At 37.0% G+C, this 23,279-nt stretch overlaps 1 protein-coding gene across 4 annotated transcripts in view; it reads left to right on the plus strand.

Moving 5' to 3' along the window:
- The window catches only part of ZNF292 (zinc finger protein 292), a 111,548-nt gene extending 88,955 nt beyond the window's left edge, over positions 1–22,593 (plus strand). For all 4 annotated transcript variants that reach the window (XM_063604945.1, XM_034962492.3, XM_063604946.1 and 1 more), the window contains 3 exons: positions 2,385–2,521; positions 4,419–4,560; positions 13,550–22,593. In XM_063604945.1, coding sequence (XP_063461015.1) covers positions 2,385–2,521; positions 4,419–4,560; positions 13,550–20,701 — 7,431 coding nt within the window. In that variant the 3' untranslated portion in view covers positions 20,702–22,593. The remainder of the gene's footprint in view (positions 1–2,384; positions 2,522–4,418; positions 4,561–13,549) is intronic.
- Positions 22,594–23,279: the final 686 nt, after the last annotated feature.

The raw sequence follows: 23,279 nt of genomic DNA on the forward strand, positions 1-23,279 counted from the left end.
AACACAGCAAAACCCCATCTCTACTAAAAATACAAAACATTAGCCGGGCGTGGTGGCACGCACCTGTAGTCTCAGCTACTCAGGAGGCTAAGGCAGGAGAGTCGCTTGAACCTGGGAGGCGGAGGTTGCAGTGAGCTGAGATTGCACCACTGTGCCCCAGCCTGAGCAACAGAGCAAGACTCTGTCTCATAAATAAATAAATATATATATATATATAATAAAGTAGTGGCATCTACCAGGCAGCATCGCATGAGTGTCACAGGGTAATTGTTTAACGTAATTTTGAATAAAATATATTGTGATGAAGTGGAAAGAGCTTGGATTTTTTTTTTTTTTTTTTTTTTTGAGACCGAGTGCTGCTGTGTCACCCAGGCTGGAATGCAGTGGTGCGATTTTGTCTCATTGCTGCCACCTCCCAGATGTAAGCGGTTTTCCCACCTCAACCTCCCCAGTAGCTGGGACTACAGGCATGCATCACCATGTCCAGCTAGTTTTTGTATGTTTTAGTAGAGGTGGGATTTCACCATGTTGGCCAGGCTGGTCTCGAACTCCTGACCTCAGGTGATCCACCCACCTTGGCCTTCCAAAGTGTTTGGATTACAGGCGTGAGCCACCGTGTCCGGCCAGAGCTTGGATCTTTAATGTCAGCCAGACATGATTGGATTTGTGGCTTAACCACTTAACTAGCACATTCATCATACAGATGGTCCCCCAATTATGATTGTTCAGCTTACTATTTTTCAGCTCTACAACGGTGCGAAAGTGATACACATTCAGTAAATTTCTGGACGTATGATGGGGTTACATCTAGATAAACTTACTTTGAATTGAAAATATTTTAAGTCAAAAATGCACTTTCAACTTAACATTATTTTCAACTTAGGATGGGCGTATTGGGATGTAGCCCCATCATAAGTCGCAGACCATCTGTATATAAAATGTTAGTGATAATACCTACCTAGTGGGAAAGTTATGATTAATAATATACATAAAATGTCTGACAGTGTGTTTAACATATTGTAGATATTTTTAAATCTTTACTTTATAAATATATATCCTTCGGTCTTTTTTTATTCGCTTAAATCAAGTTGCTTATAAAGATTTGTTGAAAAAGAGGCAGACAGAGGAGTAGTGGAAACAACACTGTACCAGGTAGCATAAGACTAGATTTCAGTCTTAACTCTTCCACTAACTTCATAATTCCTGTGGGTAATCATTTATGTTGAACACACGATTTTTTTTTCTTGTCTTAGTGTTTTCTAAGAAGGCCCAATTTAATATGTAAAATAGAACCTGTGAATCTATTGCCCCACAGCGTTTATCCTCATTATCAAAGATTGACCTCAGGATTACCCGCATTCTCCATTTACATACTTGTTGAATCCTAAACACATTACATTTTACACATGCACATTTTGCTTACTCAATATTTTATGAAAGAAAATCAACTAGGAGAGGCATAGTCTCTGTGGTACGTGAGCGCTAATGGTCTGTTTTGTCTTCAGTTCTTTTTGCCATCTGTCAGTTGTACCATATTGGAATTAATCTTTCTATTCTGTGGAACACTGGTAATTTGTGATTGTATGCTGTTTGTCAGATCCCTTGTCTTATAGCAGATGCTTGTAGCAATCACAGGTAAAGTCTGTTCGTTTTATATAGTACATCATTGTAATGAGGTAATAAATTTTAATTTTTTTAAAAAGAAATTATAGATGTAAGTGCATCATTAAATGAAGCAAGTTGCCTTCGTCTAGGTTATACGTACACATGCATGACTGTTGGCAAGCTTTGAGATGGAGTAAATTTATATGAAAAGAAAAATAGTGGAGATTTATAGAAAATTGAGGTGAGCTTATTTTAAAAGTGGTATAGTTACATAAAATGCTTCATACTATATTTTTCCCTCATGAATAGATACGTAGTTTATTAGTCTATACCCAGTGTACCTCTCTGTGTGTCTCTGTTGATTCTAATGCTTGTTTAAATCAGTGGATAAAAGGGGAAAAAATAAAAGTACCGCATTTTTTTTCATGATCAGATCTGATTTAATGGGTAGAGATTGCTTATAGTTATCATCAGTTAGTTACATATAAATGCTTGTAAATTCTTAAATAGTTGGTTCTCCGGTGTTTCTTAATTTTCTCAGAATTACTATATAAATTTCTACTGGCTATAAAGAAAGGTGTTTTTTTTTTTTTTTTTTTTTTAACTGCAGCCAGTCTTTGTCCCAGTAATGACAAATTATAACTGACTTGATAGTGTATGAATTAATGGCATTTTATTCATAAAAACTATCTAAATATTTAATGAAAACTAAAGGTATATTGCTCTATATTCTAATATAAAACCGTTTTGTGGCATATTTCTATTGGCTTTTTCTTTAGATTTCAGAAGTTGATTGCAAAGATGCACTGGAAATGATCTGTAACTTAGAATCTGAGGGTGATGAAAAAAGCGCTCTTGTTTTATGTACTGCGTTTTTGTCACGTCAGCTCCAACAAGGAGATATGTACTGCGCTTGGTGAGTTGATCTTTTTTTTTAAAGAAATATTTGTTAAATAAGAGTGCAAAATAGGCTGTGAGAATTCATATAACTTAGGAACATAATTTAAAATCTTTTTAAGACAAAAGGCTTATATTTAGATATTACATGCTGTGCAAACTTATTATCGAGTAGTTGTTACAACTCAAAACTTTGTGTATTAAAGGCCACACAATTCCTTAGCATGCATACCAGGAATTATCTTTGGTCAGGAAATTTTTAAGTGTTAGAAAGTGAAAGAAAGACTTGTTTTGTCTAATGCCACCATAACATTTTTTTAGATATGTAAGCAATACATTTCTTTTTATGGTTCATTTTCAGTTGGGCATAGCTTGTTATATGTAATCCTTTGGGAGGCTACAGGAAACAGAGATCTTGGTTTCAGTTAATGTAAAAACTGAAGATCAGCTGCCTTAAATTAGCTTTAGCTAACACTGACAATTTATCTGGTCAGTCAACAGCACTATTAGTCTTCAGTGTTGTGTTGATATTATGGGAACACATAAGAAAATTTGATTTATAAAATTCCAACATTTAAGAATATTTACCAAATGACAGCATACAAATGAATAATAGAACAGGCAAGGTAAATCAATGGTTGTGTAATCAATAAAGATTGAACCTTATAAAGGATTTCTGAGCATTGAGCCTCGTTATGAAGGAAAAATAGTATATGCAATACAGAGAGGCTTGGTGTGAAAGGCAGAAAGATTCTGAAGGGAGAATAAATAAGAAATATTTATCCAGGACAAGTGTAATAGGTTTTCTAGTTATACCAGCATGAAAATCAGCGATGACTAAGAAATTAATGTGTTTTGTTGGTTTTTACAAAGGCATCAAAAGCTGAGTTTCATATGCTAAGCAAAAGCAGTCCATTATAAGCTCTTGAAGGGCAACATAGAAGTTTATGTTTAAGAAACACTGTTGAAGATAAGCAGTTGTGAGTTGATTGATGACTCAGTAGTGAGGGCAGAGTTGGGCAAAGAAGTAGTAGTACAGAGTTCAGACAGAAAATCAACTGTAAAGCCAGTAAATCAACTGGGAAATTACTGTGGCACAGATTGGTTTCTTCTGGGTTTTTTGTCATCATTGGTTCTTATATTCATCTAATAATAATAACCTTATTGTCAATTTTAAATTTGTTAGAAGATAAAAGAGAAATGCTGTTTAAAAATCATGTCATTGATTTTTTATATATATATATTATATATACACACGCACACACATATATACGTACACACACATATCTTGAGCTTTCTTACTACATAAAGTTCACATGTGGCTCAAAGTTATCATCTGTAAAACTTGTTTAAATGTTAAATGCTGGCCGGGCACAGTGGCTCATGCCTGTAATCCCAGCACTGTGGGTGGCCGAGGTGGGCGGATCACCTGAGGTCAGGAGTTTGAGACCAGCCTGGCCAACATGGTGAAACCCCATCTCTACTAAAAATACAAAAATTAACCAGGCATGGCAGTGTGCGCCTGTAATCCCAGCTACTCAGGAGGCTGAGGCAGAAGAATCGCTTGAACCCGGGAGGCAAGGTTGCAGTGAGCCGAGATTGCGTCACTGCACTTCAGCCTGGGTGACAGTGAGACTGTCTCAGAAAAAAAAAAAAAAAATGTTAGATGCTTTCCTAGTAGAAGGTAGTGCTTCTCTGGGACTGAAAAATATTAATTAATAAAATGATAAATCATATTCTGATTTTATTTGGTATTTAGAAAATTGGGATCTGTTTTCTTGCATTTTAACTTAAGCATGCATATAGGATTGGAATATAAAACCAGTTTTAATTTCAAATGTAATGACTGGACTGATGTCCATGATTATTACCTTACTGCTCCAACTTTTCTTATTATAACTTTTTTTTTTTTTAAGGGAACTTACTCTCTTTTGGAGTAAATTACAGCAAAGAGTAGAACCATCTATACAAGTGTACCTTGAGAGGTGTCGTCAACTTTCTTTGTTAACGAAAACAGTATATCACATTTTCTTCCTGATTAAAGTTATTAATTCAGAGGTAAGAATAATCAAAATATTTTTAAGGTTAAAATGTGTACATTATCATTAATAAAAGACTATAACTTTTATGATTTTGGCTCCCTTTTCAGTGATTTTTAAATTTTTTCAGTTAGTCCTTTGAACATTTTCTTGTTAGTCCTTTAAGATATTTGATACAGAAAAACTTAAAAATGCAGTTGAGATCCAGGGACTTGTTCTTAGCCAGAAGAAAAGTAATATGTAATACTTAAATTATATCATTCTTCTGTTTTGGTTCTAGGGGTTATACTACTTTGATAATTTGGCTATAGAAATTTAAAAAGTAGGCTGGGCGTGGTGGCTCATGCCTGTAATCCCAGCACTTTGGGAGGCCAAGGCAGGCGGATCACAAGGTCAGGAGTTCGAGACCAACCTGGCCAATATAGTGAAACCCTGTCTCTACTAAAAATACAAAAATTAGCCAGGTGTGGTGGCGTGCACCTGTAATCCCAGCTACTCAGGAGGCTGAGGCAGTAGATTTGCTTGAACCTGGGAGGCGGAGATTGCAGTGAGCTGAGATCGTGCCTCTGCACTCGAGCCTGGGCAACAGAGCGAGACTCCATCTCAAACAAACAAACAAACGAACAAAAAAAGAAATTTAAAAAGTATAAAGAAAAATATATAGTGCTAGGTTCCTCTGCTAGCAGAAGGGAAGATTACATTATCTGAAATTTTACAAACAGCCACAAATACGTGATAAAATAAAACAAACATCTTTTTTAGTGTATAGCAGCTGAGATTGCAGGAATATTTGGGCTCAAAAGGTAAAACCTAAAAACGGGAACAGAAAGCTTGAACTGATGCTGAGTCTCACCTAACCTGGAGATTGGGATATGTTGCTTCTTGCAGTAACTAAGTAGTTGGAAGTTTGATATCTACACAGGGACAGGAGATAGCTATACGGATATAAGATCCTGGGGCAGGCCAGGCTGCTCACATCCATAGTCCCAGTACTTTGGGAGGCCAAGGTGGGCGGATGACTTGAGGTCAGAAGTTTGAGATCAGCCTGGCCAACATGATGAACCCCCATCTCTACTAAAATAAGTACAAAAATTAGCCAGAATTGGTGGCGCCTGCCTGTAGTCCCTGCTGAGGTGGGAGGATGGCTTGAACCTCAGAGGCAGCGATTACAGTGAGCCGAGATTGCACCACTGCGCTCCAGCCTGGGTGACAAGCAAGATCCTGTCTCAAAAACAAAAAGCAGGCCGGACGGACATGGTGGCTCACGCCTGTAATCCCAGCATTTTGGGAGGCCAAGGCGGGTGGATCACATAAGCCCAGAAGTTCAAGACCAGCCTGGCCAACATGGCAAAACCATGCTCTACTAAAAATAAAGAAAATTAGCTGTTCATGGTGGCAGGTGCCTGTAGTCCCAGCTACTCTGGAAGCTGAGACACAGGAATCACTTGAGCCCAGGAGGTGGAGGTTACAGTGAGCCGGAGGTTACAGTGAGCCAAGATTATACCACCGTACTCCAGCCTGGGAAACAGAGTGAGACTTGGGCTTAAAAAAAAAAAAAAGATCTTGGGCCAGCTCTTCTTGTCGACTTGGGTAGGTAGATCTGAAACAACCACCCCCTCACCACCGCCCCTGCCACCCGCAACACACACACACACATGCGCACTCACGTGCATGCATGCATGCACAATCACTACACGAAGCTGGAACCTGTGAAGCACTGTAATTTTATTGAAAAGGTAGACTAGAAAAATAATACTGTCTAACACATATGGATGGTAGGGAATTTTAGGTATGTCCAACTGGACTCTGGGTCAGAGGAGGAAAATCTTTAGGAAGTTATAACTACAAGTCTACCCTCATACAGATTTGGGAGCCACATTTACCCTAGCTGTGTAGTTCAGAAATCCATATGCCAAGTAAGTTAATGTTTAAGAAGGTGAGGATGAATACCTAAGATTCCTGCAGAAGAAAATGCAGAACTGCTTTAGGAGGGACATATTGTCAACACAGGCGTCTCATAAAGCCCTGCTTAACATGAGTTCACCATTAAGATTTATAAACATACAAAACTATCTGACCTGAGTGATTTTCAGCAAAGGAATAATAGGATTACTTGCCTAATACTTTAAATAATATAATTATGGAAAAATCTAGGAAGTATATGTATTTAAACACTTAAAATTTAGGAATTAAAGTATGAGAAAGACAGTATCAAAATGACCAAGCAGATCGTAAAAAGAGTCAAAAGAACGTTTGGAAATAAACATACATAGTTATCGAAATGAAAATTTTAGCAGATGGATTATACAGACTAGACACAACTGAAGAGGGAGTTAATGAACAGAGGTTGTATATGTGCTTCCACTTATTTTTTACTATTAAGTATTAATAAATCAGAACTCAAGTTTCATAAAGTTACTGATTTTCTTATAGTAACCTTTGTAGAAATGCAGTTGGTTTCCATTTAAATGTACACAGAAAACACCTTCCAAAGGTGCTACCATTGTGTAGAATCTAAAAACTGAGATGCAGCATGATAACAAGAAGTATTTTTAAGTGAATTTTTTGTTTTTTATTTGTATTTTTTAATTGTTTTTGAAAGGAAAGACCAAAAGATACTTCCCTATCCCTCTTTATAAGTACCTTTTAAAATCTGTCATTGGTCAGTAAGTCTTAGATGTATCTTCATTTTTCTCTCCTAAAAATAATTTCATTTTCAGGAGGAAAGAATATGAATGAATCCTGCTTTCCAGTTTTTCCTCTGTCAACCTTGTTAACTTGTCCTGATTTTTCATTTATATATTGTGGTGCTGCAGTTAAAAAATAAAGTAGCTGGGCATGGGAGTGCATGCCTGAGTCCCAGGCTAGTTGGGAAGCTGAGGCTAGAGGATCACTTGAGCCCCAGATTTCAAGACCAGCCTGGGCAACACAGCAAGACCCTGTCTCCAAAACAAAACACACAAAAACCTGAAAGGGGCCAATAATAAATTTCCTATGAAACTACTATGCAGTTTTAAATCATAGGTTGCGCCACTAACTTAAAGAGCAGCATGACAGAGTAGAGTAGAAAGAACTTGGAACTAGAAGCCAAACTGGCTATAAATCTTGACTTGCAATTGACCTTAATCACCATAGGTTTCATTATTAAATCAGATGAATGGAGGAGGTTAGGTAAAAGTGACCATCCTTCAGTCTTACTCACCACTCATAAAGAGACCATGGTGGGCCAGAGGATGGGGTGCAAAATACTGGACAAGAGCTGCATTGTCCATTATGGTAGTCACATTTTAGTTGCTGAGTAGCTCCATGTTGCTAGTGGCAATCCTACTGGACAGCACAGATATAGAACATTCCTGTTATCACTAATAGTTCTGTTGGGTAACACTATTCCAGAGAGTTTGGGTTCAGAATTAGAGTATATAAAAAAGCAGTTAAAAGTATGAATAGCTTTGGAAGTTGGCAATGGCAGCAGCCTTCTTCTCTGTTGTTGCTTTTGTTGGTTCGTTGGTTTTTGAGAGAGTCTTCCTCTGTCATCCAGACTGGAGTGCAGTGCTGCAATCACAGCTCACTGCAGCCTCAACTTCCCAGGCTTGAGCAATGCTGTCACCTCAGCCCCCTAAGTAGCTGGGACTACAGGTGTGTACCATCACACTTGGCTAATTTTTTTATTTTTTGTAGAGATGGGGTCTCACTATATTGCCCAGATTTATCTCCAACTCCTGGGCTCAAGTAATTCTCCGTGCCTTGGCCTTCCAAAGTGGTGGGATTACAGGTATGAGCCACCACACATGACCTTCGCAGCAGCCTTCTTGACAGGGATAGTATGCACCATGGTAATTGCTCTGTCCAAAAACCTTGCTTCTTGTTGCATGAAATGTTTTTCCCTTTTTTTTTCTACTTTCTGAAATCTGATCAAGCAGAGGTTTTATCTTAAAACTAGAATCATAGATTATTATTATTTTAGGACTGAAGAGACCTTAAAGTTAAGCTATAGTGATTAGATTCTGGTGTAATAACTCTCTTCATTTTCCATATAGAGAGGTTAACCTCGATGTAGTGATTTGAATTAACTGGTAACCTTTTTTTTTCTTTTTGTTATGGAGTCTCCCTCTGTTGCCCAGGCTGCAGTGCAGTGGTGCAATCTCGGCTCACTACAACCTCCATCTCTTAGGTACAAGCGATTCTCGTGCCTCAGCCTCTTGAGTAGCCAGGATTACAGGCGGACGCCACCATGCCCAGCTAATTTTTGTATTTTTAGTAGAGACAGGGTTTTACTATGTTTGCCAGGCTGGTCTCGAACTCCTGACCTCAGATGATCTGCCCGCCTCAGCCTCCCAAAGTGCTAGGATTATAGGCGTGAGCCACTGTACCCAGCCAACTGGTAACCCTTAAAAAACAATAAAAAACAAAAAAAACCTCCAGGAATTGAAGACTATCAACCAGCTACTCATATGTTAATTTAAAATACAGTTGGCCCTCCATATTCATAGGTTCCACATCAGTGGATTCAACCACCTACTGATTGAAAATATTCAGGGGCCAGGTGTGATGGCTCACCTGTAATCCCAGCACCTTGGAAGGCTTAAACCCAGGAGTTTGAGCCAGCCTGGGTAAAACAGTGAAACCTGATCTCTACCAAAAAAAAAAAATTAGCCAAACATAGTGGTGTGTGCCTGTAATCCCAGCTACTCAGGAAGCTGAGATGGGAGGATCACTTGAGCCTGGGAGGCAGAAATTGCAGTGAGCCAAGATCATGCCACTGAGCCAGGTTCACTCCACTGCACTTCAGCCTGGCTGACAAAGTGAGACCCTGTCTCAAAAAAGAAAAGGAAAAAAAATTATAGAGTTCCAAAAGCAAAACTTGAATTTGCCACAAGTGTACTGTATTGAATCTATGCAAATGAAGTAATATGTAGCCATTGTATTAGGTATTATAAGTAATACAGAGATGAATTAAATTATGTGAGAAGATGTCCATAGTTTATATGCAAATACTATGCCATTTTATATAAGGGACTTGAGCATTGTGGATTTTGGTATCCACAGGAATCCTGGAACCAGTGCCCCCAGATTCTAAAGGACAACTGTAATTAATGTCTTAAATCCTAATTGAGATCTGCAAAGGAATTGGAGCAGATGGCTTGGGATCTTTTTATTTATATAGTATACTCTTCCCTAGACTCCTTGAGGTTTAAGAGTTGAAAAATACATCCCTGCCTTTAAGGATTTCGTAGTCTGTTGATGGAAACTCAAAACCAGTAGCAATATTATATGGGTCTTTCTACTAGAGTGGAATCTTGAATATCCAGTGAGGGTACATTGCTTAGTGCAGTGCCTGGTATAAAGTAGGTGCTGAATGAATAAAAGAAGTGGGCCATAATAACCCACTTGTCTATTTTCGTTACTCACTTAGTAATGGCTAAAGAGGGAGGAGAGAGTGTTCCTAGTCACAGAAAAAAAACACATAAAGTAGTATCAAGACAAATGAGAGAATGGAATATTTGGGGAACTACAGGTAGCTCAGTTGTTTGAGTAGAGGGAAAGATAAAAGAGGAAACTAGAACAGATGAGGCAGTGGTCAGACTGTGAAGTCCTTTTCGTATTCCACACTAAGGTTTATATTTTATTCTGAAATACATGGTAATTATTTAAAGAGTTTTAAAACAGGGTAAAGCATGATGTTATGAGTGGGCAGGGAAGAACTGAATGGGATGTTATATGGGAAACTAAAAGCAACATGCAAGCCTTGGGTGGCTTTAGGTCAAGGATACTAGGCAGCCAGAGGGAAAGAACAGAAAAGGCAATGGGAAGAGGGTACAAAAGACAAACCTTTCTGTTTTCCAGAACTTACCTGGTGCTGTTCTTTTCCTGGAAGGGAATTGAGTTTCTGTTCCTCCTCTGAATTAATGTCACTTAGCTTTCTGTTCCTGTGACTCATCAATTTAAGCTTGTGCTATTGGTATTTATGATTAACTGTTATGAATTAAATAGATTTTTATGGGCAAATCACTTAATTACATTGTCTTTATAGAAAATTGTTGTGAATTCTAATTCAACTTTTAAAACTTACCTGCTGTATAGCCAGTTTATGATTTGAATATTGCCTGTTCACTTATTTTCAAGTACACACATGAAAGGTCAGAAGGAAAAAAAATTGTAAAATATAGTTTCTTTTGTTTCATTGGCATTAATATAAAGGTTTCAGGTTTAATTATAACATGAAAATGTTTTTAAAGCAAATTTATTGAGGCTCCTTACCCTTAATGAATCAAAATGAACCTTTGAATTTAGTTGCAGACTGGATTAGAATAGAATGTCAGTGGAATTCCCCTTTTAAATAATTTTAGATGTGTCTTGTGAGCAATAAGTAGAATTCTTTAATCAGCTTTTGCCATTCCTGGAGAAAAGGCTCAATATTCATATGATATAAAATAGTTATATTCTGCAAGACAGATACCCTTCATCCAGAAATCCTTCATTCTCTGAATCCTTTCTGTTTGTTGTTTGTTTTTTTTTTGTTGTTTTTTGTGTTTTTTTTGAGACGTTGTTTTGCTCTCGTTGCCCAGGCTGGAGTGCAGTGGCGCAGTCTCGGCTCACTGCAACCTCCGCCTCCCGTGTTCAAGTGATTCTCCTGCCTTAGCCTCCTCAGTAGCTGGGATTACAGGTGCCCGCCACCACGCCTGGCTAATTTTTTGTATTTTTGGTAGAGACTGGGTTTCATCATGTTGGCCAGGCTGGTCTCAAACTTCTGACCTCACATGATCCACCTGCCTCAGCCTCCCAAAGTGCAGGGATTAACAGGCGTGAGCCACCACACCAGGCCTCTCTTAATCCTTTTTTAAAATTTCTCCATCATTTCCTGAATTTCTGAATAATCACACCGCTTCTCAGAACTTTCACCAGTAAGAACTTGTACCAGTTCTTCTGACATTATTATATGTGCCTTCAGTATTACTTTTAATCATCTTTATGGTTTACTTGGCCCTTAATTCCTCCCAGACTTCTTTCTTTGTGTCTTTCTGTGTGTAGTATGCAGCTTCACAGACCACAGGTGATTTTTTTCTTTCTTGCATATCGTAATAGAGGAGTGGCCTAATTGTTCACCATTAGCAGCCCCTTAAGGCATGTAACAGAGATGCAGATGTTTTACTGTACAAGTTTTAAGGCACAGATCTATCTAGGAATAGTATAACATATACAAGTTTATATGAAATCAAGAGACACCCATATGGTCCCACTTCCTTCCCAGTTTTCATCTTCCCTGTCATTTTTTATTTTTTTATTATTATTTTTAAGAGACAGGGTCTTGCTCTGTTGCCCAGGCTGGAGTGCAGTGTGCAATCCTAGCTTACTGCAGCCTCGAATTCCCAATTTCAAGCAATCCTCCTGCCTCAGCTTTCTTTGTAGCTAGGATTACAGGCACATGCCACCATGCCCAGCTAATTTTTTTTTGTTGTTGTTAGAGATGAGGTCTTTCTGTATTGCCTAGGCTGGTGTCAAACTCTTGGCCTCAATCAGTCCCTCCCACCTTGCCTTCCCAAAGCACTGGGATTACACGCATAAACCATGAGCCACCATGCCCAGCCTTTTTTTTTTTTTTTTTTGGAGGCAGGGTCTCACTTTTGTCATGCAGGCTGGATTGTTGCAGTGATGCGATCTCTGCTCACTGCAGCCTCAGCCTTCCAGGTTTAAGCGATCCTCCTTCCTCAGCCCCACAGGTAGCTGGGACTACAGCTGCATACCACCACACCTGGCTAATTTTTGTACTTTTTATAGAGATGGGGGTTTCCCTATGTTGCCCAGGTTGGTCTCTAACTCCTGAGATCAAGCGATCCTCCTGCCTCGGCCTTCCAAAGTGCTTGGATTATAAGCATGAGCCACCGCACCCAGCCTAACCTATCATTTTAAAAATACGTCTCTTCATGCTTTTCTTTCTATTCATTTTCTTTTTGGTCATTGTGCTCTTGCTGTTTCTAAAATCAAGACCAATTCAGTATCCCAGGCTCCTTTTCCTTTTTAGTAAAAATACTAAAATACTTTTGCCCTACAAGTTTAAGCTTCTGATTTAGTAAAATATTTTCTTCTTAACTTAATGAAAATAGAGGCCCTATCAGTTCTCTCTACTTACTTTCTTTGTTGCCTTTTGATCCTGTATCGTACATATTTTATTCCAATGAATGTGGCCACATCCTGTGGCTATCTTATTTCTCATTTATCATTGTTCCCTTCTGGTCTTTAAAACCCATTTTTATCTCTTTACTCCATGTGTCTTTCAAATGACTTACCTTTGTTATTGCTATCTAATAATAATAGAGATGCTAATTCAAAAGAAAAAGTTTGCTGGGCTATGTCTACCCCTACTCCTAATTCTTAAGCTGGTCCAGCCATGAGGTAGGTAATTTGACATTTGGTTTTATGATAGCACTAGAATCTCCACTATTAGGGATTAGTACCTTATTTTATAGAAGCAAACTATTTCTTTCAGTACTGATAAGTTTGGAAATATGGGGATGTTCTCAGTTTTATAATTAGATTAGGAGGGTTTTGTTTCAGTTAGATTGCTTATGCAAACAGGAAGTAAGAGTTACAATAAGGATGACATTTATTGATCATTTACTATGTGCCAGACATTATACTAAACTATAACACATATTTAATCTCCTTTAATACAGCAGTTTAATGAAGTTTAAGTGCTGTTTTGACCTCTGTTTTATAAGTGGGATGGGAAAGGTCAAAAAAGTCAAATAACTTCCAAGTTTGCCTAGCCATTAAATAATTTCATACCAAAGTCTTAGCTTCTAATACTTAAACATTTTCTGCCCTTCTATGCAGTTCATTTTACATACACACATACCAGACTAAGCTGCAGTGCTTTAGAAGGGGAATCCTTTCATAAGTTCCTATTGCAAGATTTGAGAAAAGCAAATCTCAATCTTAACTAAATTCTGAAATAAATTAGTGTTGATTAGTGTAGATTAAATTAACATTTCCTATTTGCTTTTTCACAGACTGAAGGGGCTGGACTTGCTACCTGTATAGAACTGTGTGTAAAAGCTCTTCGCTTGGAGTCTACAGAAAATACTGAAGTGAAAATATCTATTTGCAAGACCATTTCATGTTTGTTGCCTGATGATCTGGAAGTTAAACGTGCTTGTCAACTGAGTGAATTTCTTATTGAGCCTACAGTAGATGCGTATTATGCTGTGGAAATGTTGTATAATCAGCCAGACCAGAAATATGATGAAGAGAATCTTCCAATACCAAATTCTTTACGCTGTGAGCTGTTACTTGTATTGAAAACTCAATGGCCCTTTGATCCAGAATTCTGGGATTGGAAAACCTTGAAACGACAATGTCTTGCATTAATGGGAGAAGAAGCATCCATTGTGTCTTCAATAGATGAACTAAATGACAGTGAAGTATATGAAAAAGTGGTAGACTACCAAGAAGAGAGTAAAGAAACTTCTATGAATGGGCTTTCTGGTGGAGTTGGTGCTAATTCTGGCCTTCTTAAAGACATTGGTGATGAAAAGCAGAAGAAGAGAGAGATAAAACAGTTAAGAGAGAGGGGATTTATATCTGCTCGGTTTAGGAATTGGCAAGCCTACATGCAGTATTGTGTGTTGTGTGACAAAGAATTCCTTGGTCACAGAATAGTACGACATGCTCAGAAACATTACAAAGATGGAATTTATAGTTGCCCCATATGTGCAAAGAACTTTAATTCTAAAGAAACTTTTGTCCCTCATGTCACACTGCATGTTAAACAATCTAGTAAAGAGAGACTAGCAGCTATGAAACCATTAAGAAGATTGGGAAGGCCTCCAAAGATCACAACTACCAATGAAAATCAGAAGACTAATACTGTGGCTAAACAGGAGCAGCGACCTATAAAAAAGAATAGTCTCTATTCAACAGATTTTATAGTGTTTAATGACAATGATGGTTCAGATGATGAGAATGATGACAAAGATAAATCCTATGAGCCAGAAGTGATTCCAGTCCAGAAACCAGTACCTGTTAATGAATTTAATTGCCCTGTAACTTTTTGTAAAAAGGGCTTTAAGTACTTTAAAAATTTAATTGCTCATGTGAAGGGGCATAAAGATAATGAAGATGCCAAGCGCTTTCTTGAAATGCAGAGCAAAAAAGTTATTTGCCAGTACTGTAGGCGGCATTTTGTGAGTGTTACTCATCTCAATGATCACTTACAGATGCACTGTGGCAGTAAACCATATATCTGTATACAGATGAAATGTAAAGCTGGTTTTAATAGTTACGCCGAGCTTTTAACCCACCGAAAGGAGCATCAAGTCTTTAGAGCAAAATGTATGTTTCCTAAATGTGGAAGAATTTTTTCGGAAGCTTATTTACTATATGATCATGAAGCACAACATTATAATACGTACACTTGTAAGTTCACAGGTTGTGGTAAAGTTTATCGTTCTCAGGGTGAGCTGGAAAAGCATCTGGATGATCACAGTACTCCTCCTGAAAAAGTGCTGCCTCCTGAAGCCCAACTTAATTCATCTGGAGATTCCATTCAGCCTTCTGAAGTGAATCAGAACACAGCAGAGAATATTGAGAAAGAAAGATCTATGCTTCCTTCAGAAAATAACATTGAAAACAGCTTACTAGCAGATAGAAGTGATGCTTGGGATAAAAGCAAAGCAGAATCAGCTGTGACCAAACAAGACCAGATTTCTGCCTCTGAGCTCAGGCAAGCTAATGGACCATTGTCAAATGGTTTGGAAAACCCTGCTACTACTCCTCTACTTCAATCCAGTGAAGTAGCTGTGTCCATTAAGGTGTCTCTCAATCAGGGGATTGAGGATAACTTTGGAAAGCCAGAAAACTCAACTGTGGAAGGCAGTGGTGAAGCACTGGTCACAGACTTACATACGCCAGTTGAAGATACTTGTAATGATTTGTGTCATCCAGGTTTCCAGGAGAGAAAAGAACAAGATTGCTTTAATGATGCCCATGTTACTCAGAATTCTTTAGTAAATTCAGAAACTCTCAAAATAGGTGACCTTACCCCACAAAACTTAGAAAGACAAGTGAACAACTTGATGACCTTTTCTTTGCAAAATCAGGCAGCATTTCAAAACAATTTACCAACTTCCAAATTTGAATGTGGAGATAATGTTAAAACATCATCCAATCTTTATAATTTACCTCTTAAGACATTAGAAAGTATTGCATTTGTTCCACCGCAGTCCGACCTAAGTAATTCATTAGGAACTCCATCAGTGCCTCCAAAAGCTCCAGTTCAGAAATTCAGCTGCCAGGTCGAGGGATGTACTCGAACCTATAATTCTTCACAGAGTATTGGGAAACACATGAAGACAGCACACCCTGACCAATATGCTGCATTTAAAATGCAGCGCAAAAGTAAAAAAGGTCAGAAAGCTAACAACTTAAATACACCAAATAATGGAAAGTTTGTTTATTTTTTGCCATCACCGGTGAACAGCTCAAATCCATTTTTTACATCACAGACCAAAGCCAATGGGAATCCTGCTTGTTCGGCCCAGTTGCAGCATGTCTCGCCTCCCATTTTTCCAGCTCATTTAGCAAGTGTGTCAACTCCATTGTTGTCCTCAATGGAAAGTGTCATAAATCCAAATATAACTTCTCAGGATAAAAATGAACAAGGTGGTATGTTATGTTCCCAAATGGAAAATTTACCTAGTACTGCCTTGCCAGCACAAATGGAAGATCTAACCAAAACAGTTCTGCCTTTGAATATTGACAGTGGCTCAGATCCTTTCCTTCCTTTACCTGCAGAAAGTAGTTCAATGTCTCTCTTCCCTTCACCAGCAGATAGTGGGACTAATTCTGTTTTTTCCCAACTGGAAAATAATACAAATCATTATTCCTCACAGATTGAAGGAAACACTAATTCCTCCTTTCTAAAGGGGGGTAATGGTGAAAATGCAGTCTTTCCTTCACAAGTGAATGTTGCAAATAACTTCAGTAGCACCAATGCCCAACAGTCTGCAGCTGAAAAAGTCAAAAAAGACCGTGGGCGGGGCCCAAATGGGAAGGAAAGAAAACCTAAGCACAACAAAAGGGCTAAATGGCCTGCAATTATCAGAGATGGGAAATTTATCTGTAGCAGGTGTTACAGGGCTTTTACTAATCCCAGATCACTGGGTGGGCACTTATCCAAGCGATCTTACTGTAAACCACTGGATGGAGCCGAAATTGCTCAAGAACTTCTACAGAGTAATGGACAGCCTTCTCTTCTTGCCAGCATGATTCTTTCCACAAATGCAGTAAATTTGCAGCAGCCACAACAATCTACCTTCAATCCAGAAGCATGTTTTAAAGATCCATCATTTCTACAGCTTCTTGCTGAAAATCGCTCGCCAGCATTTTTACCAAATACATTTCCTCGATCTGGTGTGACTAACTTTAATACCAGTGTCAGTCAAGAAGGTAGTGAAATTATTAAACAGGCTTTGGAAACTGCTGGCATTCCCAGTACATTTGAGGGTGCTGAAATGCTTTCTCATGTTTCAACAGGTTGTGTCTCTGATGCATCACAAGTAAATGCAACAGTGATGCCAAATCCAACTGTGCCACCCCTGTTGCACACTGTATGCCATCCAAACACCTTGCTGACCAACCAGAATAGGACGTCAAACTCCAAAACTTCCTCCATTGAGGAATGTAGCAGCTTGCCTGTTTTTCCAACAAATGACTTACTACTGAAGACTGTTGAAAATGGTTTGTGCTCTAGTTCATTTCCTAATTCTGGTGGGCCATCACAAAATTTTACCAGTAACAGTTCTCGTGTTTCTGTTATAAGTGGTCCTCAGAACACAAGATCCAGTCATTTAAATAAAAAGGGAAACAGTGCTTCTAAGAGAAGAAAGAAAGTTGCTCCTCCACTAATTGCACCTAACGCTTCCCAAAACTTGGTAACAAGTGACTTAACAACAATGGGACTCATAGCAAAGAGTGTTGAAATCCCAACTACTAACCTTCATTCAAATGTAATTCCAACTTGTGAACCTCAGAGTTTGGTGGAAAATCTAACACAGAAATTAAATAATGTTAACAATCAGTTATTTATGACTGATGTAAAAGAGAATTTCAAAACCAGTCTTGAGTCCCATACAGTGTTAGCCCCTTTAACATTAAAAACTGAAAATGGTGATTCCCAAATGATGGCTTTGAATTCATGCACAACCTCAATAAATTCTGATTTGCAGATTTCTGAAGACAATGTTATACAAAACTTTGAAAAGACTCTTGAAATTATTAAAACTGCTATGAATTCTCAAATACTTGAGGTAAAAAGTGGATCTCAGGGTGCTGGTGAAACATCACAAAATGCTCAAATAAATTACAACATTCAGCTTCCTTCAGTAAACACTGTGCAAAATAACAAATTACCCGATTCTTCTCCGTTTTCCTCCTTTATAAGTGTCGTGCCAACAAAAAGTAACATTCCTCAGTCTGAAATATCACATAAGGAGGATCAAATACAGGAAATTTTAGAAGGCTTACAAAAATTAAAATTAGAAAATGACCTATCCCCTCCAGCATCCCAATGTGTACTGATAAATACATCAGTGACACTGACTCCCACACCTGTTAAATCAACTGCAGATATCACAGTTATTCAGCCAGTTTCTGAAATGATAAACATTCAATTTAATGACAAAGTTAATAAACCCTTTGTGTGTCAAAACCAAGGCTGTAACTACAGTGCTATGACAAAGGATGCACTATTTAAGCACTATGGTAAAATTCATCAATACACTCCAGAAATGATTCTTGAAATTAAGAAGAATCAATTGAAATTTGCTCCCTTTAAATGTGTAGTACCTACATGTACAAAAACATTTACAAGAAATTCTAACCTCCGGGCACACTGTCAGTTGGTGCATCATTTTACAACTGAAGAAATGGTAAAGTTAAAAATTAAAAGGCCTTATGGAAGAAAATCTCAGAGTGAAAATGTGCCGGCCTCACGAAGTACACAAGTGAAAAAACAGCTAGCTATGACAGAGGAAAATAAAAAGGAATCTCAGCCTGCTTTAGAATTGAGAGCGGAGACCCAAAATACCCACAGTAATGTAGCAGTGATCCCAGAAAAACAACTTGTAGAAAAAAAAAGTCCTGACAAAACAGAAAGTTCTTTACAAGTGATTACAGTTACTTCAGAACAATGTAATACAAATGCACTCACAAACACACAAACCAAAGGACGGAAGATTAGGAGGCATAAAAAAGAAAAGGAGGAGAAAAAACGAAAGAAGCCAGTTTCCCAATCCCTTGAGTTTCCAACAAGATACAGTCCTTACAGACCTTATCGATGTGTTCACCAGGGATGCTTTGCTGCCTTTACAATACAGCAAAACTTGATTCTCCATTACCAGGCTGTACACAAATCAGATCTACCTGCATTTTCAGCAGAGGTCGAAGAGGAAAGTGAAGCTGGTAAAGAAAGTGAAGAAACTGAAACTAAACAAACTTTGAAAGAATTTCGATGTCAGGTAAGTGACTGTTCTCGAATTTTCCAAGCAATTACTGGCCTAATACAACACTACATGAAACTTCATGAAATGACTCCTGAAGAAATTGAAAGTATGACTGCTTCAGTGGATGTTGGGAAATTTCCATGTGACCAGTTAGAGTGTAAATCTTCATTTACTACATATTTGAACTATGTTGTTCATCTAGAGGCAGACCACGGGATTGGACTAAGGGCAAGTAAAACAGAAGAAGATGGTGTATACAAATGTGATTGTGAAGGCTGTGACCGTATATATGCAACCCGGTCGAATCTCCTCCGACACATTTTTAATAAGCATAATGACAAACATAAGGCTCATTTGATTCGTCCGAGAAGATTAACACCAGGCCAGGAAAATATGTCAAGCAAGGCAAACCAAGAAAAATCAAAGTCTAAACATCGGGGGACAAAACACAGCAGATGTGGAAAGGAAGGAATAAAAATGCCCAAGACCAAACGAAAGAAAAAAAATAATTTAGAAAACAAGAATGCAAAGATTGTGCAGATTGAAGAAAATAAGCCTTATTCTCTGAAACGTGGGAAGCATGTATATTCTATAAAGGCTAGAAATGATGCCCTGTCTGAGTGTACAAGCAGATTTGTAACCCAGTATCCATGTATGATAAAGGGATGTACTTCAGTTGTTACAAGTGAAAGCAATATAATTAGACATTATAAGTGCCATAAATTATCTAAGGCATTTACATCACAACACCGAAATCTTCTTATTGTATTCAAACGGTGTTGCAACTCACAAGTAAAGGAAACGTCTGAGCAAGAAGGTGCTAAGAATGATGTGAAAGATTCTGACACGTGTGTATCAGAGAGCAATGATAATTCAAGAACAACAGCTACAGTTTCACAAAAGGAAGTTGAAAAAAATGAAAAAGATGAAATGGATGAACTAACAGAATTGTTTATTACAAAATTAATAAATGAAGATAGCACAAGTGTAGAGACCCAAGCTAATACTTCTTCAAATGTAAGTAATGATTTTCAGGAAGATAACCTCTGCCAGTCAGAAAGACAAAAAGCAAGTAATTTGAAGAGAGTTAATAAGGAAAAAAATGTCTCACAAAATAAAAAAAGGAAAGTTGAAAAAGCTGAACCAGCATCAGCAGCTGAGTTAAGTAGCGTGCGTAAAGAAGAAGAAACTGCTGTTGCCATTCAAACCACTGAGGAGCATCCTGCATCTTTTGACTGGAGCTCTTTTAAGCCAATGGGATTTGAAGTATCATTTCTGAAGTTTCTTGAGGAGTCTGCAGTGAAGCAGAAGAAAAATACTGACAAAGACCATCCGAATACTGGAAACAAAAAAGGATCCCATTCAAATTCAAGAAAAAATATTGATAAGACTGCTGTGACTAGTGGAAATCATGTATGTCCTTGTAAAGAAAGCGAAACATTTGTACAGTTTGCCAATCCATCACAGCTTCAGTGCAGTGATAATGTAAAAATTGTTTTAGACAAGAATCTTAAAGATTGCACTGAGCTTCTCTTAAAGCAACTTCAGGAAATGAAACCTACCGTCAGTCTGAAAAAACTTGAAGTACATTCAAATGATCCAGATATGTCTGTTATGAAAGATATCAGTATAGGTAAAGCCACAGGCAGAGGTCAGTACTGATAATTAATGTAGTATAAATACATCATTTACCATTTTATTTTAAATAGGAAGCCATCAAGCATGCTAGAATTGTGAAACTTTCATTATATTTTTTTGTTGTTGACATGAATTAACCTGGCCAAAAACAAAAAAGAAAAAAAAAACATGACATTTGTCATGTAAAACTTTTTTTTATCCCTATGGGACTTGAGGAACAGAATCAGTACTTCAGTTATTGTAAATAGTGAGCTAAACCTCAAATTTCTATCACCCAGTTGCCCTTTTCATGAACTAAACAATTATCTGTGTGATTGGTATGTTTCACCAGGTCACTGCTCATGTATAACAGTACTCTTTATTTGTAGATACCTTTTTTGTATATATTTATTATTGTAAATCATGTGCTGCCACCAGCAGTCTGTAAGTCTAAACTATTAAATGACACATTTATATTTGGAATTTTAATTTTTAACTAAGCGATCAAGTTTTTTAAATTGTTCTTTTATTGTTTTAAATTAAGAACTTTTTGAACTAAAACCAGAAACTCTGCCATAGTTCATTGATTTTTACATGAAACATTTATTTACAAGATGATATCAAGATTACTTTTCACAAAATAGGCACATTATATCAACACTTTGCTCTGCTTTGTAAATTTGCCATCCAGGATTTTGGGGTGGTATTCATGTGAAATTAAAGCAGATTCTCTAGCAGTTTCCTATAGCTACAGTTTTTTTTTTTTCATTGCTTCTAATTGGATATAGTTACTATGAGTCCATGAAATACAATGGAAATGTGAATAAAGAATTTACTACATTGAAGATTTTAAACATTTGGTATTAAAAAAAAATCCTTTGTGAATGTGATAGAAAACTAGTAGTGTGGAGCAGTGTAAATATTTGAGGTGGTGATTTGTGAAGTAGCCCAGTATTGCCTTAAATAAAATCACATTTCATTTCTTGTTTTATACATGTGATCTTATAAAGATTTTTTGTTTTGTTTTGTTTTCCATTTTCTGAGATTTATAGATTGGTGTATAGCTTTAAACTGTATAAAGTTTTGTGGAAAGATTTTTTTAAACATTTTTATAAATCTTAAAATTGATATCATCAAAGTGAGCCCATCTTGTGTTTATAAAATACAAGAGTCCTTAACATTTATAATTACATAGATAAAACACTTTCTATAAGGAAGTTGGATGTTTTGATTTTACTGTTTATAGATGTTAGATTGTACAGATTTGTCTGTATTTCTCACCATATCTAATGATACTTTTTTCATTAGATTGGTCTTCAAGAACAGTATTAGTTATAATTATTTTGGTTATTCAGTATATAGTTAGCTCTTACAGTTTAGCTTTATTCACCATATTTATACTGTGGATTCACAGCCAGAGGTAGAGGTTATTCCAGGAGAGTTGATGACCTTCATTTAAAGTCCAACTAAAATCAGTAGTAGAAACATAAGAAAACATCTTTGCAATATTTACTTTTGTTTCTGTTTGCCATAAATAGTAACATTGTTTTTTTTTTATTTTGTGTTTGTTATAAAACAGTTGCATTCACAATATTATTGGCCTGAGATATTGATGATATTGTGATGGTATGAAAATGTGTACATTCCCTGTGCAACATCAGATTTGCAGGAAAAATGAAGCACTTACTGAAATCGCTGGTACTCTGAATAAATAAGCATGGTCAAGGAGTGAACTATTTTCTTTTGGAAATTTCTTTTTAATTTTTATTATTAAAGTATCATTTTATTTTTAGGGCCTTTTGGGTTTTATTGAATAGTTCATTTCACCTCTTTAAGACTTACTACCAATAAGCATAAAACCTGACATGTTAAAATCCCTGCCCTTTGGTGAGCCCACTGTTATTTATTAAAATAAAAGTTATTTTATGGGTGATTAATACATGGGTTTTCTTTTTCCTAAATTAACAATAATTTAAATAACTGAGTAATTTTAATATTAAATTTTTGTTAACAACTGAATGTTTCCATACAGTTTTCTTAGAAATTGACCTAGCTCTTAAAGGTGGGCACTTGGCAAAACTGCCCTATATAGCACAGTAGCAAGTAGGTTTATTTCTGATCATTGTAACTATGAGCCACTGTTAAGTGAAAATGCCAATGTATTGGGGCTTTTCTTTTGCTCGTTAGCTTAAGAAAATTTATAACTAGACATTTCTAATTGTTTTACATGTCATGGGGAAGAGTTTGCCAACATTTAATGAAATTTTTATATTCCAGGTAATGTATACTAAAGGTAATTATGAGAGTGGGCTTTTTAGCATGAAACAAAAAAAATCAAACTATGGTAAAAAGACATGAATTTATAGAATAGCATGTTGGTAAATTTTGATATGGAATGTTATGTCTAAGTATTAAAAAATCATAAAATATATTTTTTTCATGGTATACTTTTCCCCAGCCTATTGTCTTGAGATATCTTCTACAGCCTAAATTTGCTAAAGTTTCATCACTAAAAAGTAGGAGTTTTTCCTCTTCTGAACCCGCAAAGTTTGCATATTACAGGTCAGAATTGTATTATTCAAAATACATCACCTTAAGTGAAATGTAACAGTTTTTGAAATTT

The sequence above is a fragment of the Pan paniscus genome, chromosome 5 (assembly GCF_029289425.2).
Source record: "Pan paniscus chromosome 5, NHGRI_mPanPan1-v2.0_pri, whole genome shotgun sequence".
NCBI lineage: Eukaryota > Metazoa > Chordata > Mammalia > Primates > Hominidae > Pan > Pan paniscus.